The sequence below is a fragment of the Opisthorchis viverrini genome (genome assembly GCF_000715545.1).
Source record: "Opisthorchis viverrini unplaced genomic scaffold opera_v5_134, whole genome shotgun sequence".
NCBI lineage: Eukaryota > Metazoa > Platyhelminthes > Trematoda > Opisthorchiida > Opisthorchiidae > Opisthorchis > Opisthorchis viverrini.
The window spans coordinates 622445-648373 of record NW_008751778.1 but is presented as its reverse complement, the minus strand read 5'-3'; the positions used below and the strand labels follow the sequence as shown (position 1 = coordinate 648373).

The window sequence follows — 25929 nt, the reverse complement described above, 5'->3', positions numbered from 1 at the left end:
CAGCAGTGCGTCCTCTTGCCATTACCTGTCACTTCGTTATAATGAAAACGAAGTAACGGAACCAAAGCACCTCTAAGAAGTTATATATATATATATATATATATATATATATATATATGCATACACGTCCATTATATGCTAATAGATCTATGTATCGCAATGCTCCAAAAAGTTAGTCGTTCACAGGTTGACAAAACGCAGCCAAAATTAGAAGCTAAAATAGGGTGATTCCAAGTTTCTTTTGGAATCACAATGTAATGGGTTCACTTCAGCCGAGTGCGATGCAAAAGTGAGCAGCTGAACTGTAAAAGGTGACGGGTTCAACGAGTGAAAATTGCAGTGGGAACGGAAACCGATGATCATATGACAGTACCCTGAAATGCGACTGCAGAGATGCTACTAACATCACGTGATAAGTGCATAAAGTTGGAGTGCGATCGATTGCTGTCAGGCTGTATTAGTGCAAAGCAGAATAACGAACTGTCGCAGAGAGGGATAAACAGATCACATCAAGTAAAAAGTAGGTGGCAAGCTGCTGTTTGCATCAACAAACATGTTGGTAAGGAAGATTCCCTCCCAGTCTAGAAATTTCGATGCGCCATCATAGCATACTGCTAGGTCAATGGGTATCTTTTGTGATACTGAGCACCCCGTTGGCTTCTGTTGGCTGTATTAATATGAACAAAAATCTGGGAAGCAGCAGCAAATTAGAAAATAGTAAGGAAACAATTGCCGAAAAGGCCTGGTCCGTGCATCGGAGGTACTGAGTGTCAAACGAGGTCCAAGAGTGGATAGATTAACTCCACCATGTATCTACGCGGCAGTGGCGTGAACAGGAATAACAATGTGGGATATTATTGCTTCACTGCCAGGCCAATTTGTCCAAAGAAAAATATTGACTGGCGGCGACGGTTACGTGGACATCCTGCATCATGAAAACTGGGTTACAGCCACATCATGAAGACTGTTCATGATCATTATTCCACTCTTGGAAGCCATTTGTTGTTCAGAAAGCGGGTTGAGCCTCTCCCAAATTAATTATGGTAGACGATTATAGGTATGGACGAGCCCCCGGAGCTTGTGGTGTTGAATGAGGCCCACAGAGGCACCATAGCAATGAAAATCGTTTATGTCGATTACCAAACACCAAAAGGGCCTTACATCTCCCCTAGAATATACGGTTCCTACCCGTACAAAGCAAGCGCTACTATAATAGACCGATCGTCACGGTAGCAGAAATCAGAGAAGCCCCATCTATTATTTTGAAAGAAGCACCTGAAAATGAAAGGACCCGTGCCACCTAGGACAGCTCAGTACGATTTCTATCCGAGTTCACTTGGGTCAGCCGGACAAAATCCGGAATGAGGTGATTAAGCGACAAAAAGATATAAAGTAACGACAAGATTTAAACAACAACTGAAGACACATGAATCAATCAGCAGAATGGAGTACCACATGAAATCTCTGGATACTGTGCATCCACTGGCGTTTATTTCACCATGTTTGTGTGGTCGTTCATCTGTAGCACCCCTTCGGTTCGCAGATGTCATGCCACCCGAAGAAAACCCGTTGGATGAGATACTGCCAGATTGTCCAAGCCTAGACAGAGGAAGTCGAGAGGCAAAGGTCGGGTTCAAACTACAGACCTTCCGGTAAATTCGCGCTCTAACCACTGAGCCATCTCGTCCTCTTTCAATTTGGGAATCCTGAGAGAGAAAAAGCGGACTTTATAATACTAGCAGATCACTTGTTGGCGCTCGTCGGCCATGGAGTGGATGGGAAATACCGGTCGTTATTGACACTCGTATCCGCTCGCTTCTGTTCCACCAAAAAAAATAATCTGGTCATGCACTTTTGTCTAGTTGCCGGACTCCCCATAGAGAGTATGAGGGGCTGACAGGCACTGACAGGATGAACAAATTAGAACCGCAACGGTCGAAAAGAGGTAAAGTCAGACCAAGAGCTTTCCGTCACAAACGTTTCCGCAAGCAACTCGAATTCAAACATGAGTGAACTGCTAAGACCAGAAACATTGAAAAATCCACGCTTGTCATCGTTTTTAGTTTAGTGACTAGGGGAGGCAAGGTCCCTCTCTCGAAGAAAACTCAGCTGATCAGAGCAATGATGGCCTCAAGTGAATCATGCTTACTGCACACACGTTGTAAAGGCCTCAAGCCTCCAACTGAGAACAATTTCGATCATCCGGTTCTCATAAAGTGATAAATCAACTTTGGTCGTTCCGTGTGAACCTTGCAAGAAGTGCATCCCCACGCTCCAAAATATCTCGAGTCCATCCAGAGCTCTTCAGATTCATGAAAATGACGGGAAAGGGTGGAGCTCACTAATCACAGGCTTTTCGTGCGCCTATGAGGAAGATCATCGAATCCTGGTCCCCTCGAAACAATTGCCTCTCATGTATCCCAACATAGACCCTTTCTTCAACATCCTTTGTGACGAGACCCTTCCGTAATCAGCTGAATTTTGTCTCTCTTCCAAAATAACTTACGCTCTCTGAGATGCGATATGCGGCCAGTTTCTTTTCGGCAACTGTTAATTTCGTTTTCTAAGAAACAAAGACCAATGAACGTCCATAGCATGCCCCGACTAGGGTAAAACAACCCAGAGGCATGTACGTACACTGGCATTTGTTCAACAACCCAACTCAGGATCCTCAAACGTAGACTGAATCAACCCAACCACATACCGTTGCCGAATGCATATGAGCTACTGAGAATACGCGCACAAACCCGTAACGCCATCATCCAAAATGCGGTCACAGTGCGAGAAGTTATTATGCCCAAGAGTTTATTGAGAGCTATCGGGGACGCAACATCTTCCGAAGAATGACGCACAAGGTTAATTATGCATTGCAAGTCTCAGGATCATGTCTGATCTATCAACAATGGTGAGTAGTGTTCAAGTGTGGGTTACTAACCCGAGATTAGTTGGTCAATAGTGTGCCTAAACCGAATAGAGGATGGCACACGGGCACTGCTGTCGGAGAAAGCAGGAAAGCAAGTGCGGCTCAAAACAGCCGGCAAACGGAATCAAATCGAATAGAGACAAAATGATGGGAAATACCGTTCTTGCCAATCCTTCAGAGTATTGCTTGGAAGAGCCAAGCAGGAGGAGAAAAGTATTTCGAAAGCTAAGAATAGGGTACGATCTATTAGGATAACTAGTGCATAAAAGTTGAAAGGCATCCTCAATATCAACAAGGGTCACATGAGCTCGATAGCTACCTGACTCATGCGGATGAAGGAGCAGAATTAGCATACAAAGGACAATACTTTGGGGATCAATGTACCAGTGATAAGAGTCTCCCATTCTGTGATGGTTATGGGAGCTTTTCGCAAACCCAAGAGTCCCTTGACAATGCTGGGTAGAAAAACGTCCCGTGTATCCGCTGGGAATATGATATTTCGACATAATAAAGAGTAAAAATATACCATCTACCTTTCGCTCAGGTGTAGCACCACTTCGGCGCTCATTTTCCATGCCACCAGAAAGAAGCGCGAGGGATAGGATAGTGCTATGTTGCCCAAGTAAGACAGAAGTTGAGAGGCAGATGTTGGGTTCGAACCACGGACCTTCCGGTCAGTAAATTTGTGCTCTAACCCCTGAGCCATCTCGCCCCTACAGCTTGCATATCGACAAGGTCTTCATCAACAGCTTTTCGAACATCAGGATTTTGAAGACCTCCCAGTAATCGTCTCGTCTCACGTCTCATTACTTATCGATTACGAAATTAAGCAGGAAGGGAGACGGAAATGTACGGAAGTTTTTGGAGAGCTATCGGTACACGCTCACACATCCGTGTGAGTCTATGAATACAAACAACGTGTTAGGTTCACAAACTTTCGAAGCACTCCTTGATGGGCTGTACAATGACTAACCCACCGCTACACACAACTACGCTCCCCAATAACGCACTGATGATGTCACCTCGATTGATGATGAAACGTTTGCAATCAAATTGCCCAGCGCAGCGAACAAGCCAACGACCATCTACGCTACCGACATTTTCTTCTATAGAAGACCTTAGTTGTCTACTGGACGGATGCAGATCTTCCGTCAGAGGCCCGCGTGATGCCGCCCGTGCGTCGATTCTGGCGAACGTTCGCTAGCTCCCAATGTTTTGTACTGGCCCTGAACTACTCACGAGTAGTATATACTTAAACGACGGAGGACAGTGCACTGCTGGCGGTCACAGTTCATCCCACTGAATTGTTCGCAAATCTCCCCGAAATACGTGACACCAAATGCCATCCACATTTATATCTACGCATTCCGCCCAGTGACCGGAGAAAATGAGCTGACAACCTAGTTATCAGCTACCCGTTGGTAGGTGACGGTGGGTGCTGGACATCAGAACCACGGGTATCGGTTCAACCTAGAATGGTACGAGTGAGGAAGTATATTCTCAATCCTATGCACATTCAAAAATATTTGAATACTAATATGTTCTGAGCTTACGAATATTGTTTCCGGACGATTGGCACAGAAACATCAGGAAGGGAAGGTCAATGCGGCTCCGGTATTAATCCGACCTATTCACTTGTGTACATTTGTACAAGTCCAAACTAGTGCAATAGACCAACGAGACCACAAGAGAATGAGCCTTTATTACATCTGCTGATTAGCCAATCTGATGTATCTGCTGCTGACCCGCTCCAGTGCCTAGTTGCCGGAAAAAAGACTCACAGAAGGGAACACAACCGCTATATTCCGAACAAGCGAGTGCGAAAAGTACAACAGTCTCAAGCTATTTATTGGAAGGACATTGTCTGAACTTAGTCCAATACCGACGCACACGTCTAGCTTGGTACGAGGCTGTGACGTGTTGCATATTGCGGGGGCATTGACCAACGCTGACTCGCGCTGTCTGGGTTTGATACAAGGCTGTGACGCGCCGCATGTTGAGGGGGCGTTATCTGTCTGGTCAACATCTAGTGGAGCTGTTTCGGTAGATTTCGAGCATTCAGTGGTTGCTTTCAGGAATGTGACCTTCCTTATAGGACCTCACAATAAATAGTAGCCTACGGGGAACCATCATTTGATTTCATCGAAGGAGTAGTCTTCGTTCGGAGGGGGGGCTATAATGGAGGATGACCAGAAAAATATGCAAGCGCGAGAGTGGCGAGGTAGCTCCAACCAACCCAGTATTCCGCCATAAAAGTGCCTAGCTGCCGTGCCACCCGAAACAAAGGTGGCAAATAGATGGTAAAATAGACGTCATAAGGTGAGGAAGGAACCTGTACGCAACCAGATTCGACTGTCATATCAGCGGCAGCGTGGGCGCAACGAAGATAACGGACAGATCAGCAATTCAAGGAGATCAATTTTGGAGGAAACGTGAAAAAAGACATCCAGATCACAGGTGTAACACAATAGCAGAAAAAGTACACTCTTGTGGAAACCAACAACGGCATTTGAACGCATGGTGATCGGGTTACTACCAAAGGCGCACGTGTCAAATAGGTGGACTATCAAATAGGAATAGACAAAACGACAAACTCAGTGAAGAAAGCCAGGACGAACGATACTGCCTTTGTGTCGAAGAAACATCAAGCGCATGCGCAGCAGCGGAGGACCTCAGTACAAACATACCTGCTGGATAGACCTGAGAGAATGGTACGAGTTGACGGGCACAGTGAAGGACAGCTGCAGGATTGTAGGCTTGATACTTCATGGCAGCCAAAAATTCCAATTTGGCCAATGAATATTCAAGCTGAGCAGCTTTGCTTCCCAGCTGCTCTTTATGCTCAGATAACCATCTAAAAAGAAGATACGAGAGGGAGATGGCGTGAGGATAACCTGGAAGGGATTGATTTTCACCAGAAAAGCGGGACAGGGCTTTCAGAAGTGTACCTCTAGGTCTGGCAGTTCATGGACACTGCAATATCTAAACACGCACCTGTGGCTATTTGAGGTATCCTGTCATTGAGACACTGAACAGTTACGGGCGATGGATTTGCGGCACGAAAAAAAGTTAATTGAAAGCATCGTTTGTAAAGGGCGTTTGTGTAATGCTGAGTACACTGAACAAACCTCTGGACACTTTTCTAGGGAATCCTGAAAACACTATTCCGTGTGGTTGATTAAGACAAGATAAGACAAAAACAAGGTAAGACAAGATAAGACACTATGTGAACACACAAAACTGTAGACCCGAAGTTAGCTTTCCGAGTCATCTATCGTGTACCATTCTAGCATTATTGGCAACCTGTTGTGACTTGCTGAACGGTCGTACGACTCTGCATCGGTGCCTTGGTTTCCTGCTCCACCCACTATGTTAAAGTAAAAGGTACAGTAGCTTCAGGCAGTCCTTTGTGGAGACAGAGAAAAATTATTACAGCCGTATTTATAGGGCAATGACAGAATTGTTCCACAATCGTGCTAGAATCTCCGTGAAAGGGCGAGAAGCATCGAGTTAAAGATGTTCGATCCGGATAGGCTACCATTCTGACCGATCAGGACATGCTCTCGTTTGGTCCGCACCCTGCACGTGACACATCCGTCCAAATGATGTGATTTTCGGTTATTAGGGACGGCTCGTTTCCGGACACCTCCCCCCTCGAGGAGGCTGTTCAACCAACCGCTGCTTTCAACTCAACTGTGACGACTCACAGAAGTACCGTCGCATGTCGGTCCGTCCCTGAGGTTGTGTGCACGCCGATCTGGGATCTGGCACCTTCCTACTCCGAGGTATGTCACGGCTGTCCGGTATCCCTTATGGAGCCGCAGTGTGTTGTCTGAAATTAGTTCCCTTAAGGTGGCCGTGCTTCTGATCTTATTCGTGCCTTGCGCTTGACATATCCGACCCTGCGACCACCGTGGAAAGCATTCCCCATATCCTTGAATCAGCATTTGGCCTCTGTGTGACTGTTGTGGCATCCATTCTGCCGGCCTCCCTTTCTTGACTTTCCGGATAGCAGTAGAATCTGCGACTGTAAACTGAAGGGTTCGGACCGCGGGTGAAACGTTGCAGGCCGCTGGCAGGATTGACCAAAGTGGACTGAAGTGAGAGGGCTACCGGTGCCAGACACCAGGAGCTGAATAGCCGCTGCGTCGCGTATGCTCCCTCTGGTCTCCGGTTTGGCTGCAACTGTGGCGACCGCGAAATCGTCAGGATGTGGTATTCTCAGCCACCGGACACGACCACTGAGTACACTGCGATTCGTTCGCACAATCCGGTTCCATGTCGACAAGTTGCAAATGTATAAATCTGAGGATGATTGTGCCAAAAGGATATCCTTGGTCTCAGTCTGTCCAGCAAGAATCATATCAAGTGATGATACTCCTTGTTATAACAAACTGACAATCAAGGTTAAGGAGAGGACGAAATCGTGAGCTTTCTGGAAGCGGATCATACGTGAAGAGAAAAGGTAAGATCAATAAACAAAGGTACAGTGAAAATTACTGGGAACCTGAAAGAGGCGGTTACACGCCTACCTTGCCAATCCCCTACGGGTTTCTCGCGGAGATAAAACCGATATCAGTTTAACGGTTGGCAGTTAAGCTATGAAGATTTTCGAGTATGCAAAACCCACTAACTAGATATGCTGTATGTCGACACCCTCGAGGAGCGAACACTTTTAATTCATGAGAGAGTTTTCTCGGAAAAGTAGCCAGCCTGGTCAGCTCGGAGAAAATACATTTTCTGTGAATTACTACCGACATTTCGTCAACCGAGTGAGCCGTTTTCGTTGACTCGACACTTTTTTATTAGCAGGCGGATTTGTACAAGGTTCACAGAAGAATGAAATAGGCAGTAATACCGGCCCATACCCATGGAACGAAAATGCCGGACTTTTGCGCCACAACACCCATCGAAAGGTTCGATTGAGATTCTTCATGTCAGTAACCCGTCCAGCACAGGTTTGGCGATATTCGCAGCGATCGTCTGCACGGGTTTGATAACTCCAAACGCGAAATTGACCAGATCATATAACCATGGGAATGATACGAAGACAAAATCGGTCTTGATGTCACGACATGATCATTCACTGCAACCCCAAACGTTATCAAATGCTCGAACGACACAGGTTGTACTATTTGTTGTCCTATTATGTTGTACTGTTTGGTCATCGATTTTGCCTTGGCACGCGGTCAAGATCAATTCTACCTCCCTGCCCACTATGGGATTGTATCACCCCAACCAACGGCACGCCTCACACCTTACCCTGTCCTGGGAACTACACCGCGGCCAACTAGTTTGCCCAGTTGGCGCTGGCGGCGATATACAACCGTTGCACAGATAATCGAATGAGTCTGTCTACGCTGACACAGTCATCTTTCCCAACAAGGAGTAAGCAGCCAGTCGCGAAATCCGCGAGCGTTGGCCTCGAAGTGTTCATCATACTCATGTTGAGAACACGACCACCACTATTTCGAGCTAGAAAAACAGAAATAGCGCCAGTAGTCTAAAAGCAACAATAATAGTGTAGAACTACACTGGTAGAATTGCACGTCACGGCTGAATCACAAGTGAACCAACCACACACGGTTTTTTTGCCCTGGAATGCGTTAGACATTCGAGTTCTTGATGTCCTCCGGCTGCACACATGGTCACATGTTTGACACTATTGATTCGCGTGTATAACAACATAAAAATGAACTATTTGTCTGAATGATTACACGCAGACCCTCGACATGAATGTGAATTCGCAAAAGTGTTTAGAGCAAGGACTAACTTTTTGGCGAGGTCCAAATCTCCATGTTGTATGGTAGAGACAAGATTACTCAATTCGCGAAACTTGTCCAAACTGACCTCGTTGGATGTGAAACCAAAGTCCTGAAGTGGATGAATAAAAACGACAGAGCATTATCGTATCTTTTGTTCCAACAGGGTTAGAGGGCTCGCCAATCCGGGACACGGTGAAAAGGATAGGCAAGCCAGAAATCATCATCATCAACAGCATGACATCAGTGTTCAACACCGATGCTTCACTGCCGTAGGCCAGAAAAGATACTCCTTACGGAAGTAATCTGTTGTTCTTGATGGAAAGCAGGTCCTAGCACTTTTATCTAAATGATTTAACAATCTCATCGACAGTCTGGCCACTTGGCGGTCGGATGGTCCGGCTTGGGTCCCATGTTCGTCACCTTTCACCTGAAGGTCAGCCTTCACGGGGAACACACATTCTTGAACACTTCGAACAGCACCTTTGCAAAGCCTTTCATTTATTCGCACATTCACTAAGGTCTGTCAACGAAAAGTCCCACAGCACTCATAAGGAGATCGTAAGTTAAATTGTGTCCAACAGGAAACCCACTGTGAACTATACAGGAAAGAAGGGTTACTGTGTGATGTCGCTCACTGCAAAATAAACAATTGAGGCTTATGGTTCGAAAGAACAGCTGGCTGAGAGCTCTGGGGACGTCCGCCCAGCTTCCCTGTCCAAAGTATTCTCAAATGCTGGGTGTGCACTTCATTCATCCAAGAAAACCTAACACGAACTACCCCCAAATCCCATCCAATCGTTTGTTTTGTGGCTCAAGGCACAAAACCCCGTAGTATTCAACGATAACAAGTTGTCTACGTTATCATAAGAGAGATTCAGCTAAACTGAACGGAAACTAATTTGCATCCTTTTACCCAAAAATACTGCAAATTTCAAGATACGAAAAGTACATGTGGACCGAACAGGACCACAAAGTGTGCTTGCCTCCAAAGTACTTATGAAATCCAAATCAACTAGTTATGCTAAAGATCGGGATGACCCTAGTCGACATTATGGGAAGACGATTTCCACTAAGGGCATCTAAGAAAAATGGACTCCTTCAAAAAAGTCAACAAGATCGTTTCCCACCATCCACGATTTAGCATGAAATCCTACTGAGAGACCATTCCCGATGGTGTACGTTCTTTGAGATGGGGTCAATGTAACCTACTCTCTATTAGCGTTAAAAAGACTCATTCAGCTTTATCACGCTTCCGGTGCCTAGCTGCCATGCCACTCGAAGGAAGCACCAGGGCTGAGATACTGCCAGGTTGCCCAAGCCTAGACAAAGGAAGTAGAGAAGCGAACCACGGACCTTCCGGCCAGTAAATTCGCGCTCTAACCGCTTGAGCCATCTCGCGTAAAGGATGAAAATAGAGCAATAATTGTGCAGTTGTAACAACCTTTCGTTGCCTAACTGCCATGCCACCCGAAGGCAGCACGAGGGCTGAGAAACTGCAAGGTTGTCCAAGTCTAGACAGGAACAGTCGACATACTGGAACTCGGGTTCGAACAAAGGGCCTTCCGATTAGTAAGTTCGCCCTAACCACTGATCTATCTCGAGCTCATATACCAGGAGCTCGTAAAAGAATGTACAGCAAAACCAATGAAAGAGAATACAGAAGGATAGTCCCGTAAGCCAAATGTCGGTCAAGAAACGGGGAAGGTCAACAGACAAATAGAGACTTGACAGGGCCGCTTGTTTTTGTGGTTCACATGTGCTACTCGAGTGCTAGTACACGATCGTCCGTGGTTCAAACCCGACCCCCGCCTCTCGACTTCCCCTGTCTAGGCTTGGGCGACCTGGCAGTATCCCAGCCCTCATGCTTCCTTCGGGTGGCATGGCAGCTAGGCACCGGAAGGGTGCTACAGCTGAACGCTTACACGATCGTCATCCACTAACAACCTTTTGGGAAGAGTAAGAGGAATAATGACCACAAGTGTAGAAGTGCGAATATCGGAGAAAACAAATTGTGATAAGTGTGGCAGGTCTGAAATCTGGAAGAATCATGATTCTTGAGGAACTATGTGCGGATGTTCTGATTTAAGGAAACAACGCTGTCAAACCACACATGGGTGAAGCGGCCACTCAGATAACTTCCAAACCACCTGAACAAGTAGGAAAGCAGACCACATATGGAAAGTTATGCCAAATGCCGAATGCCAGGCACAATCGAACACATAGGAAATAGCAGGAGAAAATGGCTTCGTCTCACAAGCAGATGGCAGTGATCCAATGTGTGGCGAATCGGCCACGTCATCTATGAATCGATAGTGTCTAAAAGGGCTGTAGTCTCATAATTGATGGATAAGATAGGAGTAACGAAATTGGACGGTGGCTACCAGGGTCCAATAGGAAGCCACGTTTGGTAACACGTCGGATGACTTCTCCTGCAGGGAAAAATGGCTGCAACCGTTGAGATCCAGAAAAGTTTCCTATGATAGGGACACCTTCTGAAGCGCAGCTACAAGTGAGTTAAAGGTGTCCGGATTCGATAGGTAACAGGAAATAGTCAACTTGGTAATCACAGACAATGAAAAAGGGCTTAGTAGGCACAAGTAAGCAGGTATGTGGCTTGGAGTTAGAGAAAGAATCAATGGCAAAGAGTTGAGCGAAAATTTTCGTCCTTTCGACTCAGATTTCAACTGAAACCGAGTACAGTCGTTCAATAGGAGGAGCGAAAGTTAAGACGGGTTCACGAGACCAGGCACCAGAAAGGCCATCTCCCAGATAATGTGCATTCCGATCTGGGAACATGTCTCTGGTACTGCAAGCTACAGTTACGTAATTAGTACCTTACATAAGAAGGATACAGGCACCATCCTTTATACATCCTACTGTTCTTTACCGTACGGGAAACATGAGCGAACGAAGTATTCATGTTTCTTGCTGGGCTTGGAAAAGTGACGGATAAGCTGAATTACAATGTCAAAGAGAACATTTGCAACTCTCGGCGGGAAGTGGTGCTGTGCGACGAACCGAAGAAGCCTGAAAAAAATAAATGATGCATACCTTCCTAGTCAGATTAGTACCAGGGAGGTGTATAAACTGAGGGGGGCATGAGTGCAGATGAAAATGGGCGAATACACATCAAAAGGATGTGGCAATGATCAGCTATCAGTCTGGTCATCATCGCAACTGACAGCAGCACGCTTCAGTTAGCTGATCTACACTGTACTGTGTTTCACATAATACTCACATTTTATTCCGGTAGATTTTTATTGGCAAATCACACTTACTAGTGAAATACCCTAAGTTAAGATTTGAAAAACTGTGGGTTTTGAGGAAAGTGTCTGGGAAATCCGCAAAAAAAATAATCGAACTGAAAAATCCACGGAAAAGTAGAGGGGCGAAATATGAAGTGCGATACGGCGGCCGGTCATCATCATCATCATCGTCAGCTGTAATAATCGCGTACTCGTCGTACCGTGGTTGTAGCTGCCGCAGTTTCGTTCACCGATGATTTATGGGGGGAGGGGGAGGTAGCTGCGCACTGCAAGCGGGAGCTGATTAATTGGTGCATAAATCCAGCACTGTCAGTGGGCTGTCAAGTGGGGAGGTGGTTGGAAAAGGAGCTATGCATTGAAGGCAATAGTTTGGATGCACGAGCGCCATTGAGGGCGCGACTGGGCCATGTCCGACAATGTCTCTAAACATTGATGGGGCCCGTCTCGGGGTCCCCATCCAGGGAGACGGCCGGTCAGTTGTATATAGTCCGTGTTAGCAAGATATAGTATGAACTAGCGTTCGGTGTTAGGATTTGTTACAACCGCATTATGCGGATCACTTTGCAATTGTGAGTGTGAACATCGTGCCCATCTGCGACCTTAAATTCGTTGGCTACCTTTGAGAGGGCTCGTGATCAAACATAAGGCAGAGGATTCAAGAATGACATGTGGAGCTGAAACGTGAAAGTGAACGTACTTGCATTAGATCGGTGGCAAGAGAGTCCATACCCTGACGAAGTAAATGCTCGATTACCACCAGGTTCAGCAACTCCTCCGCCGATCGTCCGGCCTGGTCATCGTTGCTGAACGGGGAGGTTGGGGAAGAACCTTTGGAAAGACCACTACAGCCATTGTGTTTCGAACGCAATTTGTGAGTCCGATCAATGAAGTATGCGGTGAGACCGGAGAAATCGTCGTTAAAGTTCTAAGGAACAATGAAACGGTGGTTGCAATTCAAGCTAGTGGTACCTTGTCGATAAACTTGCCAAACTTCGACATGACTTGATGCACATCACGATGGGCTTTAACATGTTCTGACAGTCTGGATTTCAATTCGGAAGAGAACTGACGAATCTCGGCTTTCGTTTCGTCCGATAAGAAATCGGCTGCAAAAACGGGAGGATCAGAGAGCAAGACAAACGGTGACAGTGTGTGACGTTGAACATCTCAGTAAAAGAGACTAGGCGAAATAAAATGTTGAAAATCATATTTTTGGGGAAACATCGAACAACACAGCAGAGTGTCGTCGTAATGATCGATTAGTACATAATAAATAGCACCAAGCTATCGTCAGTTGATTAGTCATCAGTGAAGCGCTCGGCATTAACATGGTTTTCCTATCGCTCATCAAAGAATATTAAGGTGCATAAAAGTTGTTGACAATAACTCATCGGACACCCGTAACCAATTGGACAAGGTACAACAAGGATCAACTACCAACGTTCTGGTTACACGAGCCCCAAATCTCGTATCTGTGCTGTTAGTGGCAATCTCGTCCCACCTTCTCAAAAGTCGACCAAAACATTCATGAGTCTGGGAGACCTCTGTCCGGTTCACTAACTCACTCTTTCGCTCGCTCTTCTTCTATCTATGGTCGGAAACGCAGGATAAGTGGCACGAGAGGAAGCTGTCACTGGATGCTGCCATAGATAGGGGGTTGTTTACCACTATTTACAGGCAAACTGCGCGTTCAAATGGGACTTGTGGGAGAGCCACTGCCCAAGCTCGAAAAACCACAGCCTACCTCTGGAATTTTAGGGTTCCGTCTCACTTGACGTTATCCCTTGGTCTGCAAAGAGACCAAGGCAGCACTTCACAAGCAAATATTCTCATATAATCAGTGCTCATTTACGTTAGTTCTCCATAGGAGACTGTCATACCCAGGACCAGTCACTTACGACCAGATAGTCTAGGAAAAAGTCTGGGATGCAGCTATTCGTATGCACACGTTCGATCTCAAAAAAAACACGAGAAAATTAGCTCCAAAGCCGGCACGAAGAGTAAATTGAACCAGGGTCCACGACAACTTGACGACTGCCTCGTCCGAAGTGTATCATAGCCCTTATCACCCTCCCTCTGTTGGCCTTTAACTCATGCCTATTCGCATCGTGAAGAGAAGGAATCTTGACGCACTTAAATAACAGCAGCCAAGGGGATATCTACAATCTATACTCTACAAAAACCTGACACCGATATCTTTAATGTTGCGCGACCACATATTACTCTGTTTGCACACAACTTTACATAGTCCATTTCATTATCAGTTCGGCATCCCCTGACCGTTTTAATATGAAAATTTGGTAGACTCCCTCATCTGCAATACTTCGCACAAAACATGCTCCCCGAAGGCAACTAGTCGAATGACAATATCAGTGCCCAGCTCCCTAATTCCCGTCGTCGCATCACTTCTCCTTTTCTCCACTGCACTGCACAATTTTGTGCCTTCAAGTCTCTTCGCTTGGACTGACTCATTTGCGTCAGTCTGTCTGTTTAGAGCACATGCGGTCAATTGAGTAAAGTATGCATCCTTCGGGTGCTGTTTGATGAGCACATTTCAATTTGGTTCGCGCGTACATGTTCAAAAGAATGAACCAAATAAACAGTAACCGTGAGTGCCAAGCGAAACGAAGCATAACCCTTGGCATTTATAGTCCATGATATAATTTAATCAAGTGACGTTTAGCTACCTGAGCTACCACGCCGAATGAATGTTTGATCAGTTAAAAAGTCGTTTCTGTTTATTACTCATTCAGGTGTAGCACCCTTTCGGTGCCTAACCGCCATGCAACCAAAAACGAGAACGAGAGCTGGGATACTGTTAGGTTGCCAAAACCCAGACAGAAGTCGAGGGGCAAACGTCGGGTTCGAACCACGGACATTCCGATCAGTAAATTCGCGCTCTAATCACTGAGCCATCTCCCCCCCCCCCCCAATTAGAACTAACCGCTTTCACATTTCGCTGCACATCTGCCATGCAACCCGAAGGATGCACAACGGCTGAGATACTGCCCGGTTGTCCAGGCCTAGACAGGAGTAATTGATATATCGGGGTCGGATTCGAAACACGGGTCTCCCGATTGGTTCATCCCTTGACTACCTGCCAGCAACACTGGTGTCTTACAATGAAACCTTGTAGTGGCTTATCGCTTATCCCCCCAACCTGGAGGACCAGGAGACTGTGTTCGTTAGACCTCTAACCATTGACCAACCTGGTGTGAGAGACTCTGTGAGTGTCGCGGGACACTCTCCAGTATAGCTCAATGGATCGCTGAGGTGCGCAAACCGTCGCACCACGGTAAGGTCCAGTCTCTTCGTGACGGCTGGTGATGATGATGATGATGGTGGCTTATCGCAAGCAGTCGGAGTTGCCTACACCTCCAAGCGCTCTATCAAATGATCTGGAAACTGACAACACAAGCACCATTGGCGCCGTCAATTCTTGCAATGTCTTCACCCAAATGCAGGGGAACCCCATCCTGGAAGGCATGCTGCATCAACAACACTCAAACTCATCGTAATCCCTTTCACGCCTTTTCCAAGTCATACGTTGTCCACCTCGCGGCCTCCATTATTTTACAGGGGGCACATGGAACAACAATAGTCTCCGCAGACTCTGTTTTAGCATGCGTAGCACATGGCAGAGCCACCGTAGTCGATGACGCTGGGTGTTTTAAGCGACTGAAGTACCTGCTGGACAACCAAATACCGTTTTCCAACTGCCCCGTTACGAAATCGTTGACGCCATCTGACACCAGCAGCTATTCTGGGGCGTGTTTTGCCGAGACCTGAAAAGCGTAATGAAAAACAGCAACGCACAAGCGCGTGTTCGAAGTCAACACCGGTATTCTAGCAGGAGAGGCAAGCAGTGATCGACCCTTGCCACCGATAACTGAAAGCGATGTGGTCTCTTTAGATACAGGACTGGTTCGCTAGTGGGCACCACTGTGGTCAAGCAATTTCCGCTGTTCCGGAAGTTGGAAGTCTGTGACCGGCACACATCTGAATTAGGTTATTTCCGTTGTCCAACATAAGACAATCACCAAAATGGGCCTCAGCAACGAATAGTCTACTTAACTGGGTGTGCATACTACTCTTGACCACAACGATGCTTGAGTATTTAGCCCGTTGTAAGGCTGTGACGTCTAGGGCGTCATAGAAACTGTCCCTGGCAGATTCAAAGCTACAGTCCGTTGGAGCGTAAGCAAACACATAAGCCGGATGCAACAAATTTCACTTTCTCGAAATTCTCACAGATGTTGCCAAATGAGCCACGCAAAGGCTACTATCAGCGGGCATCAAATCAAGTAAAGACACTTCCATCCGGCCGTTCAATACAACATACACATCGGTATATCTAGCTAAAGCGGCCTGTGCAACCCCAGAGGTGCGCGGTCGAAACTTATTAGACAGAAAAGGGATTTCAGTTCAATTACAGTTCTTGCGTGCTGTATCATTATTTCTGACAGACAGCTCAGACCAACGTAGAGGGAATCCAGCCTATCAGAAAGAGCTACATGTTCTGCTTACCTCGATGTGCCATCATTAGAGGCAGCAAAGCAGAGCGGCTTCCGGGACGTACAAAACCTGTGGCTGTGTCAGGCATGGTGGACAATGCGGTGAGTCCTAGGACCTGCAAATCGACAATCGTTGACTCAGAATCATAGCTCATGTGGGTTGGTGTTCGCGAATCCGTTAGAAAGCGGACTTTCGGTTATGCAAAGGCTACTTCTATTGAAGAACTAGGCCATTAGAAAACGGACTTTCAGTTATGCAAAGGCTACTTCTATTGAAGAACACCAAGAGCTGCGTTGGTTGGGACATGTGTTGCGTAGGCCGAACTACCGTTTGCCGATTGCCTGCATGAGTGTCTGGTGGTATAGGCACCACGGAATGATTGTAGTAAGCTAGCACTAAATCTCTTCCACATCCACCTTTATTATTTTCTCCAAAGTAAGGCTGCAAATAAGCATTTTGGTTTGACAGTGAAGTATCGGGTTGTCGGTGATGATGAAGATGAAAAGGGGTATACAAACTTGGGCAGAGTAAGGTATTAGAGCGGACACTTGTAGCGTTAGAGGGGAGGTGCCAGCAGTAGCATACTTTTGCCTACCTGATCTGCTCTATGTAGCAAGTAAGGCGACCCGGCTGGTGATGACACGCAACAACCGATACGGCATGAAATTAATTTATTTGTAAGTATCGCGGTAGTACGTGGGCTGGAATATTGCCAGGGAGCCCAAACCCAAACAGGAGGGCGAGTAGGGTCCTCGACCAAAGCCGGTGTTTGGCGTGAAATGCAATCGCGTCACTATTTTATGGAATAAGTCGTCATATATGTTCTCATCTAAAACCTGGAGGGCCAGGAGACCGCGTTGGTTAGACTTCTAATCATTGAACAACTTGATATAAGAGCCTGAGTATCGCATAGATAGAACCCAGCATAGCTCAATGGCTCATGGAGGCACACAAACCGTTACACCACGGTCAGGTCATGTTTTGCGGCGGCTAAGCCGATTCGCGAGAATCAAGCTAGCTTCCGTCCTGGCCGAGTTTGAATCGATCATACCTTCACTCTGAGGCACTGCGAAACTCCTTCCGATGTCCACCAACGACAGTATTTCTCGATATCAAAACCGCTCATGACTCCGTTGATCGTTAGAAATTATGGCGATGTCTGGATGTGAAGGGTAGCCAATGGTCTGATCGATGTGGTAGATGAGTTAGTTTATGAGGGAACCTGCATGAATCTGGTGACAAAAATCACTTCCTGACTTGAAAAATCAGTGCAGCGTTTCTAACCCCCGATACTCGTTACCGAAGTTACGTCGGCTTAACTGTAAACGGTAGCGTACAATGCCGTGGTGAAACAAGTCAAAGTCATACAGGTCAGAGTGAAAAGTATCACATTAAGGCAACGCTGAGTTTGTTCCCAGTATTACCGAAAAGCCAGAGGCGATCGCATTACTGTCAACGGGAGAAGTACACCTCCCAGATGGTGATACATATTGAAGGTGCGAAAACACGAGGAACATGGAATACCGCAGGGTGGAGACTGTCCAGAAGAGTCATTAAGCTAAATGTCCAATTGGATGTAAGTGCGCAAAAATCCGTAATCAAATTAAACCAAACTCTCTACAGAATATGGCGACGTCGGACCTTCAGGAAGCATGGGTTTGAGGGGGCTACCAATTTCCGTTCAATTAATTAACAAGAATAATGATAGATAACCGTTCAGTTACAACAACCTTCCGGTGCCTAGCCGCGATCCCAACGAAGGAAGCTCCAGGTCTGTGAGACTGCCCGCTCGTTCAGGCCTAAACGTGAAAAGAACCGAGATCCAAAGTTCAAACCACAGTCAATAAATTCGACCTCTAACCACTGAGCCATCTCGCCAGTGAATACATGACATACGGACATACCTTCTTTAAGCAAAGATTTAATTCGCTCAACATGCACATCCGCTGCTGAAAAGGCCTTTTCAGATGTGTTCCTTGCGTCTACGATTTTCTCCTCAATTTTCAAGGCCTCTTGGTAGAACATCCCAGCCCGGTTCCCACCTCCGTTCTCCATCTTCGAGAGCATTGCGCCGAAAATTCAAACCGTACGCGGCGGGTAACCTTCAGTGCAGGGTTTGCACGGATTCATGGATTGATACACAGGATCGAGGCTATTGCCCAAGCTTCCCGGGTCGCTTTTGTTCCTGTCGGTCAGTGTCTGTCGTTCACATGAAAGGCACAAGTGAAAAAAGGTGTTGCACAGTTCTTTATGTTCTCAGCGTGGGGCAGAATGCTTGCCAGCGCGAGGATTCGCATAAATAAGTGTAATAGTGCTTTAAAATTGGTTCTAGAAGGAGCCTGAACAACAGCCGGAGGAAGGTCATTCCACGCAGCTACTACCCGAAATAAGAAAAAATTTCGTCCAATGAATGTGTGTGATCTGAGCTTGAAAATTTTCTTACTATGTCCCCAACGTGTGTTTGCTGTGCCAACGGTGAAAAACCTGTTTGCCAAGCTTCGTTCGAACAGGGCGTAAGTAAGAATTAGATCCCCTCGGAGGCGACGGTACCCCAGGGGAAAGAGATCAAACATCTCGAGACGCGTTTCGTAGTCCACGGATTTGAGGCCGGCAANCACGCCAGTAATACGGGAGAAGGTGCATCGGATCATCCGTAAAATGGCGAATGCCTTGTGGGCCGAATTCTCATGGTGATGTGAGAAGGACAAGTTTGAGGAGACTCAGATACCCAAATCCTTTTTGGTATCTACCCTCATGATGGTTTCTGGTCCCTTCTCACCATGCATAACAAAGTCATTCGCTGAGTCTCCTCCAAATGATATATGGATGCGCTTTTCGTCATTCAGAGGAGGGTTCCAGTCCAACGACCACTGCTTGGCAGGGTCAACATCCATTTGGAGTGCACTGGCATTGGAACCCCAGGATTTCAAGTCGTCCGCAAAAAGTATACATGAGCTTGCAAGAACATCTGGAAGGTCGTTGACGTAGATCAGATACAGTAATGATCTAAAACTGAGCCTTGAGGAACTCCAATGGAGACCGCCGCTGGAGATGAGTAGGTGGCGCCTATTCTCACTCGGAATGATCTGTCCGATAGGAACGCCTTGATCCAGCGAATGATTTTTCCTTGAATCCCGTAAGACTCAAGTTTGTAAAGCAGCAGGACGTGTGAAACCCTGTCAAATGCTTTTGAGAAGTCGAAAGATATGGCTTCCGATATGAGTCCTTCGTCCTTGGCTTCTGTTAAGCTGTCCGTAGGCACGAGCATGTTTGTCACGCAGGAGCGATGTGAGAGAACTCCGTGTTGAGCTGAAGATATCAGGTTGCTGGAAGTAAGGTGGTCTAGGATAGCTCGCTTCAGAATGCGTTCCATCACCTTGCACGGCACGCTAGTGAGGTTTAATAGGTACAGCGTGTACGAACGGTATACTGGCAGGTAAACAGCCAGTGGATTGGTCGTAAAATAGAGCACCCAGTCTCAGATGGCTGACAGGGAAGATGCCTGTCTCCATATTTGAGGTGCCACGATTGAAGAGTATAAGGAAGAACGTTACGTGGGTAGACATATTCGTGTAAATCTACGCTACGTAGGCATTGGTTTGTACTTAAGGTTCGCGAATGACGGACAATTTGGTACGAGTACAACCGAAGATATCCATAAGGGCGTTCAAACTTCAGCAGCGTTGCAGCTGGAAAATAGTTCAAGTCAGAAAGAGATGCGTGACCCACCTATCATTCGTTTAAGACGGTTTGAAGGAATCAGATAAGACAAAATCAATAAACTTCTTCCAGCATTTGAACTCTGCGGAATACAGGAAAGTTATGCAGGATCGCAAAGACAATGCCTGGAGAAAGGGCGTACGCCCGTGGTTACGTAGTCGGGAATTGTACGCTAGTGTGAGACTACGTCCATGAGACGGTTGGAGACCGGCACCCACATAGTCGGTGGTATTTCGAGAAGCAGGCTGCGGCTAACCTGCTTCTATTCATGGAATCAGTTGAGCAAGAAGGGAAGGAGGCTTTTGCCTTCCATTGGGGCGTCCTTCAAGATGTTCAGGCTCAGACAGGGAGCGCAGACCAGTCTGAGATATTTGAGCAAGTTGACAGATAAAAGAAATGTGAATACGAAAATTGTGATTACCGACGGAGGAGGATGCACGATAAAGAAACTTAACCTTCCATGCACCTTCGTAGGATGGGGATACAAGAAAGACGGGAAATATGGCTGTAAACTACGCCCCGAAGCCCTTGTGGTGCTCAACAACCACCCGAAAATAGACGGAAGGATAAAATCGCAGTTTATTTATTTACTTAATGGAATGTGGATTATTTTGCATAGGTATATTCCAACACCGGTAGAATAAGGCTCCCTTTTTCAGTTGGAGGGCAATATATATTTTGACCGCAATGTCAGTTGGGCAGGGAAGAGGTGAGCATATAGGTTTGAGAAAGAACAGATGGTAGCGTGATTCCGAAATTGATGAACAATGTGCATGCACCACTGGCTCGCTGGGCAAGTCATTGGCGACGGGGAACGGGGGACTGAGGAACGAGGGACTGATCTGTGAACCGTGCCTTCGATTACCAACCGCGAATAGTTGAAAGTAACCTGCTGGATGGTTGTTCAAAAGTGTCCAAAACTACTCAACGAAACTGAGTTTATCGTGGGAACTTATGTCAAAGTTTGCAGCGGCGATAAACATAAGACTAGAGATGCTATCTCCGTCGGCTAAACTGCAGCGAAATGGAGGACGCGTGGTTGTGGGAACTTAACAGTGTGTCCGAGATGCAATATAACTTCGTAGATCTGTTGCCATGGGTTTTTCCATGATTCTGCGAAAGCTACGCATGCTTCCTTTTCAGAAGGGCTTGGTAAACAGTCGGCAGATTCTCTGTTGAGTAACGTTTCGATCCTAACACAAATGTTCCGCTGGGCAGCGTGAGCATTCATCGACTAGACCAAAATTTTGGGTAGACAGAGAACCAACTAGTTAAAGGGCCTTTTTGGTTGGTGTAGTTAACTAGATCTTATGGTGTATGGGTCCGGATATTTTCGAGTTAGTTTTGACCATTTTCCCATGGTCTTGGAGTCCAGTGCGCTTCAAATGGTGGCTCGCCTTGATTGCCAGTGGCAAATTTTATTGGTATTTGAGGTTTTGAATGTGCTGCGACTCTTTATTTCAAAAGAAAGATGGGAGTCTGGGTGGAGTTTTTATTCCGTTTGACCTGCTTAATCCATATTTAAGCTACTTCAGTTTATGTCTTTTGCTCATATCAAAAAATCAGCATGTATCAGCTCAACCGATCTAAGGTAGTTCATTGCACGCGTGCCAGTTCTACTCCTTCCGTAAAGCAGCTCTTTTGTTATTCGTGTTTAGAATCCTCCGAATGCCTTTGACGTGTCAGGTTTATATGGAATGTAGGACAACCAAATGCGTCTCCCGTTAAATTTCGCCAAGGATACCAACACCGCGCGTAACTGATTCCTAACAAAACCACCAGGATATCCACAGCCCCGTAGCCTGTTCAATTTCAACTTCAGTCTGGTCAGCTTATTCTGTGCACAGGGCCCTTTCTGAGCTATACGTTGATTGGGCGACAGTAGTGAATACCGACCTTGGATGAGCGGACAGATGAAAGTCTAGCCCACTGGTATGTAAAAATTAAGATCGTGCTGGTTCTTGTCGCCGTACGAGTGGCTCATAATCATCTGCTTCTAAATGGAATTCCGCCAGCAGAAAACAAGGAGCATGGAATACAGCACATAAGCGCACCGGTAAATTGGTATTTCCTGGAACCGCAAGGTGGACACCCTGTGATACGAGAGGGCCATCCGGATAGCAAAAGGACCGCAGTTTGTTTACATCACACCGAGTGAAGGGCTTTCAACTGGTAGATTGAGCCGCAACAGGAATGAAATGCACCTGGGAGGGAATGAGGGCTAACAGGTTGTACAAAAAACCTACGACAGTACAGCATAATCCCCGGACAATTCAGAGGCCGTCTGTGTTATTTCGCCACAAAGGTTTTACCAGATGAAGAGCGAAGCTCTCGCTCTTTTACTGTCCGAACATCACAAAAAAGCACACTTTGGGAGCTCTGGGACCCTGTCGGAAGTTAGGTATCTTTGGTTCTTCAGCAGATCCGATGGTTTGGATACGCCTTCGAAGAGTTTATGCGACGGAAAAAAGCACACTTTGGGAGCTCTGGGACCCTGTCGGAAGCTAGGTATCTTTGGTTCTTCAGCAGACGCCTTCGAAGAGTTTCTGCGACGGACGCAACCAAAGTCCGTGCGTAAACGAGGAGCTTGTAAAGTTGAAAGTGTAACTGTACTGATGGCATTATTTGGAAATGCAGATCGGAATATGCAGTTGCCGTGCCCCCAGTATTCTCATGATAATAAGTTCATTTCCTCACCTATATGTAACATGTTATTTGGGTGCATAATCTGTTCGTTACGACCTGGAGGCAGCGGACCGTAGCATAAAGGAAAGGAGGGTAACACCAAGGAGACACGCTTATTGCGTGAAAGGTCACCGTAGTTGTAGAAACAGAAAAATTTGAAAAATAAGGCCGGTTGAGTTGAACTAAAACTGAAAAATCGTTGCTGGACACGAGTGATCTTGTACGGTTGAGTAAATTGTCAGTCAAAATAAAGAGAAAAGTAGAACTAAGAAGAATTTGAGGTGGAACCAAATGGCAAGTTTCATCTCAAAAGTGGTTCATACCAAAGCTAAGAAGATTCGTTGACGTCGTTGATGCAGGGAAGTCAGGCGAAAGTTGGTTGAGAGATAATGCTAATGCCAATGACCGAACGAACACCGTTAACAAAATCCTTGAACTTGTTTAATGGACACAATGTAATTGCACCGGGAAACCAGGATGGTTTAAACTGGAAGAAAAGTTCAGCGATTTAGAATTTGCTCATCCCAGGGGTAGATGTGGCCTGTTGAACGGCTTTTGATTCTCAGGTCAAAGATCTCAGTGCTTTGAGAAGTTCACGAACCGAAACAAACCTAGCCAATTGTTCGGATAGCGAGCCTGGTTAAAGCGGACATATTGGCAGATATTCAACATTTCCTCCTGGTGCTATTACTTCGAACCTCTTGGAGCGGATTTTGGCTGAACCAACTAGGGGACGTTGCTCGATAAAAATGAGCCTTGGAAGTGAGGATCGTTGGCCTCGGCGGAACTTTGTTTGGCTTTTATAGTGTTAGTTCAGTCAGAATTTGGTTGTTTTAATGATGGAATTCCAGAGGAAAATTGTTACGCACCACTTCGTGATGGCTTTACACTTAGCTCGATCACTTATTTGAGGTATCGGTAGGGTGCGAGAAGTAAGGGGAGTTTTGATGGAGTGCGCAGTCACCGGACGTGCATGGGCGCATAAGACCAAATAGTGGCGAGCCACCGCCTAGTAGACCCTAGAAAACTGAAAGGATATGTACGTACGAAAAGTATAGAAAAGATCGTGAGCGTGAGAAATAAGAATCCAAATGTGCCCCAACGCCTACGCTCCCAGGTTGTCAGATGGCCGTGCCGCCGGCTCAATTTTGCTCAGTTGTGGCGCATATTTTAGGAAATGCTCGTACAAAACCAAGACACCGATTTTAGCAAAGCAAAATGCTGTTTCGTGTAAGTGAGGAGATACCCACAAATCGTATGCAGCAAGTGATTCGACGGGATTCGTTTTGCAAAGCTTCTACACTTTTTTCGACTGTACCAGCGCCATGCTTAGGTCATCTCAGCGTCGAAACTCAAAAAATGATGGTCCATCTAAATTATCCAGCTTCCGGAATTAGCCGGAGCCTCTTTATTATAGCGTGTAAAGTCGCCAGCCAGCCATATACCCAGTATGTATGTCTCAGTTCACCGTAGACCGTAACTGGCAACGTTTCTCCTTCTATATCTATCTCATCCACTTTCTGGGTGAGCGTTCAGAGTAGTTTCAAAGACCGTCGTGGTGGTGCCCTTGACCCATCTTTCTATAGCACTTCAATACACGACAGTACCACCTCCCTCAGTATCTTCTAGCTAGCCGCCCGGTCACACATGACGGCTGCGAAGGCGACTCATCTCCAACCGTGATTTTGGACACTCTGCTTACACCTATGCCATTTGTACCCGGTTTCATGGACGATTACGCAACCAACTATGACCTTAGTAGCTTACCATTTAGCTAAAACACGTCCCCCATTTACACATGGCCGCACCCCTCCACATCGCTATTCCTTATAACCTCCACCTGAATACCGACCATTGTTTCGTGAGCAGATGGTGTCGCCCCGCTAAAGTGGTTTCTGTCTGCTGCTATGGGTCTCCGTTTAAAGTATAATATAGAGCTGTCAAGCAGAACTCTATGAATTTGTTTCACATTTTAAGTTCCCAGTCTAGACGGGGTTGCACTGTGTTCTCATCCGAACAGCAGAAGTGACTGCCGCGGTGCCCTCAGAGAACGGAGGAATATTGCCGCTTCCTTCTGGCCCCGATTTCTCACAATTACTCCCCGAATCCCACTATCTTGACACCCGTAACTGACTCTAAGTCAAATAAACCAAAAAGACTCAGCGTTCTTATCGTTACAGGGGCGCATTACACGCCGGAAAATATAGTCCGTTTGATGGTGCACAGTGGATGAAATCCTTGCGTGGTTCCACATTCCATGATACTCGCACATGCACTCTGCGGTGAGCCTCTGCTTGTCATGGTGGTCCACGCAAACGCTCAGCCGCCGCTTAGCCATGATGCATTCGCTCTTAGTTGTACCATTCTACCTCCATCGTCTCATTTCCAGCTGCCAATGAATTTGTCCCCTCCGTGGCCTGACGTAATGAGCAGGTGTTTGCTGCTTATTTGTCAGAATAGGCCCAGCCTTCTGATTGCTCCGGCTTTGGCCGGGACCGGAAAGATATCTGGTAGGTTGAGTCCTTTAGTGATGCACAAGCCATGATTATCAATGCAGATCTGATAGCATGCACGAAGGGTAAAATCCTCTTGTGGTGGTGTGACGCGCTCTGCAGGGAGGGTTGCTCTGTCACGCTGCACCATGGTGCGTTGACAAGCTGCAATCTCTGCAGTAGTACGGATGCATCGCCCATAGCCGATGGTTCTGAGCCCAGCATTTAATTCTGGAATTCCGCAAAAGAGCGCTCATGGCGTTTGTCTTTAGCTGTTGGTTTGGACTTTCCAAGGGTGTGTCACGTAACTGAAACGGTACAAACCACACGTGATAAACACCTACATTCCGTCTATAAGAAAAATAAAATTAAAATAAAATAAAATAAATGCGTGTTTTTATGAATAACCTAATGATACCCTACGGTGCACACAGCCTACATCGATGTGCACATTTGTAGCCAAAACATAACAAGTACGTAATTCTTCAATAATGACACCCAACGCTAACGCCAGTAGCCACATCCTAGACGTACACCCAACATTTCCCTGAAACCGTGGTTCA

The 25929-nt window shown here is 46.4% G+C and overlaps 2 protein-coding genes across 2 annotated transcripts in view; one reads left to right on the top strand and one right to left on the bottom strand.

Moving 5' to 3' along the window:
• The window catches only part of T265_13946 (hypothetical protein), a gene marked incomplete at both ends in the record, with an annotated part of 34203 nt that extends 14728 nt beyond the window's left edge, over positions 1 to 19475 (bottom strand). Inside the window, 5 exons of the mRNA XM_009171285.1 lie at positions 5611 to 5777; positions 8697 to 8797; positions 12652 to 12879; positions 12924 to 13060; positions 19249 to 19475. Coding sequence (XP_009169549.1) covers positions 5611 to 5777; positions 8697 to 8797; positions 12652 to 12879; positions 12924 to 13060; positions 19249 to 19474 — 859 coding nt within the window. The remainder of the gene's footprint in view (positions 1 to 5610; positions 5778 to 8696; positions 8798 to 12651; positions 12880 to 12923; positions 13061 to 19248) is intronic.
• On the top strand, positions 10149 to 14995 carry T265_06079 (hypothetical protein; the record flags this gene model as incomplete). The annotated part of the gene is made up of 4 exons (XM_009171257.1): positions 10149 to 10360; positions 10519 to 10644; positions 14708 to 14841; positions 14892 to 14995. The coding sequence occupies 4 exons, from the start codon at positions 10149 to 10151 to the stop codon at positions 14993 to 14995; spliced, it is 576 nt and encodes a 191-aa protein (XP_009169521.1).
• Positions 19476 to 25929: the final 6454 nt, after the last annotated feature.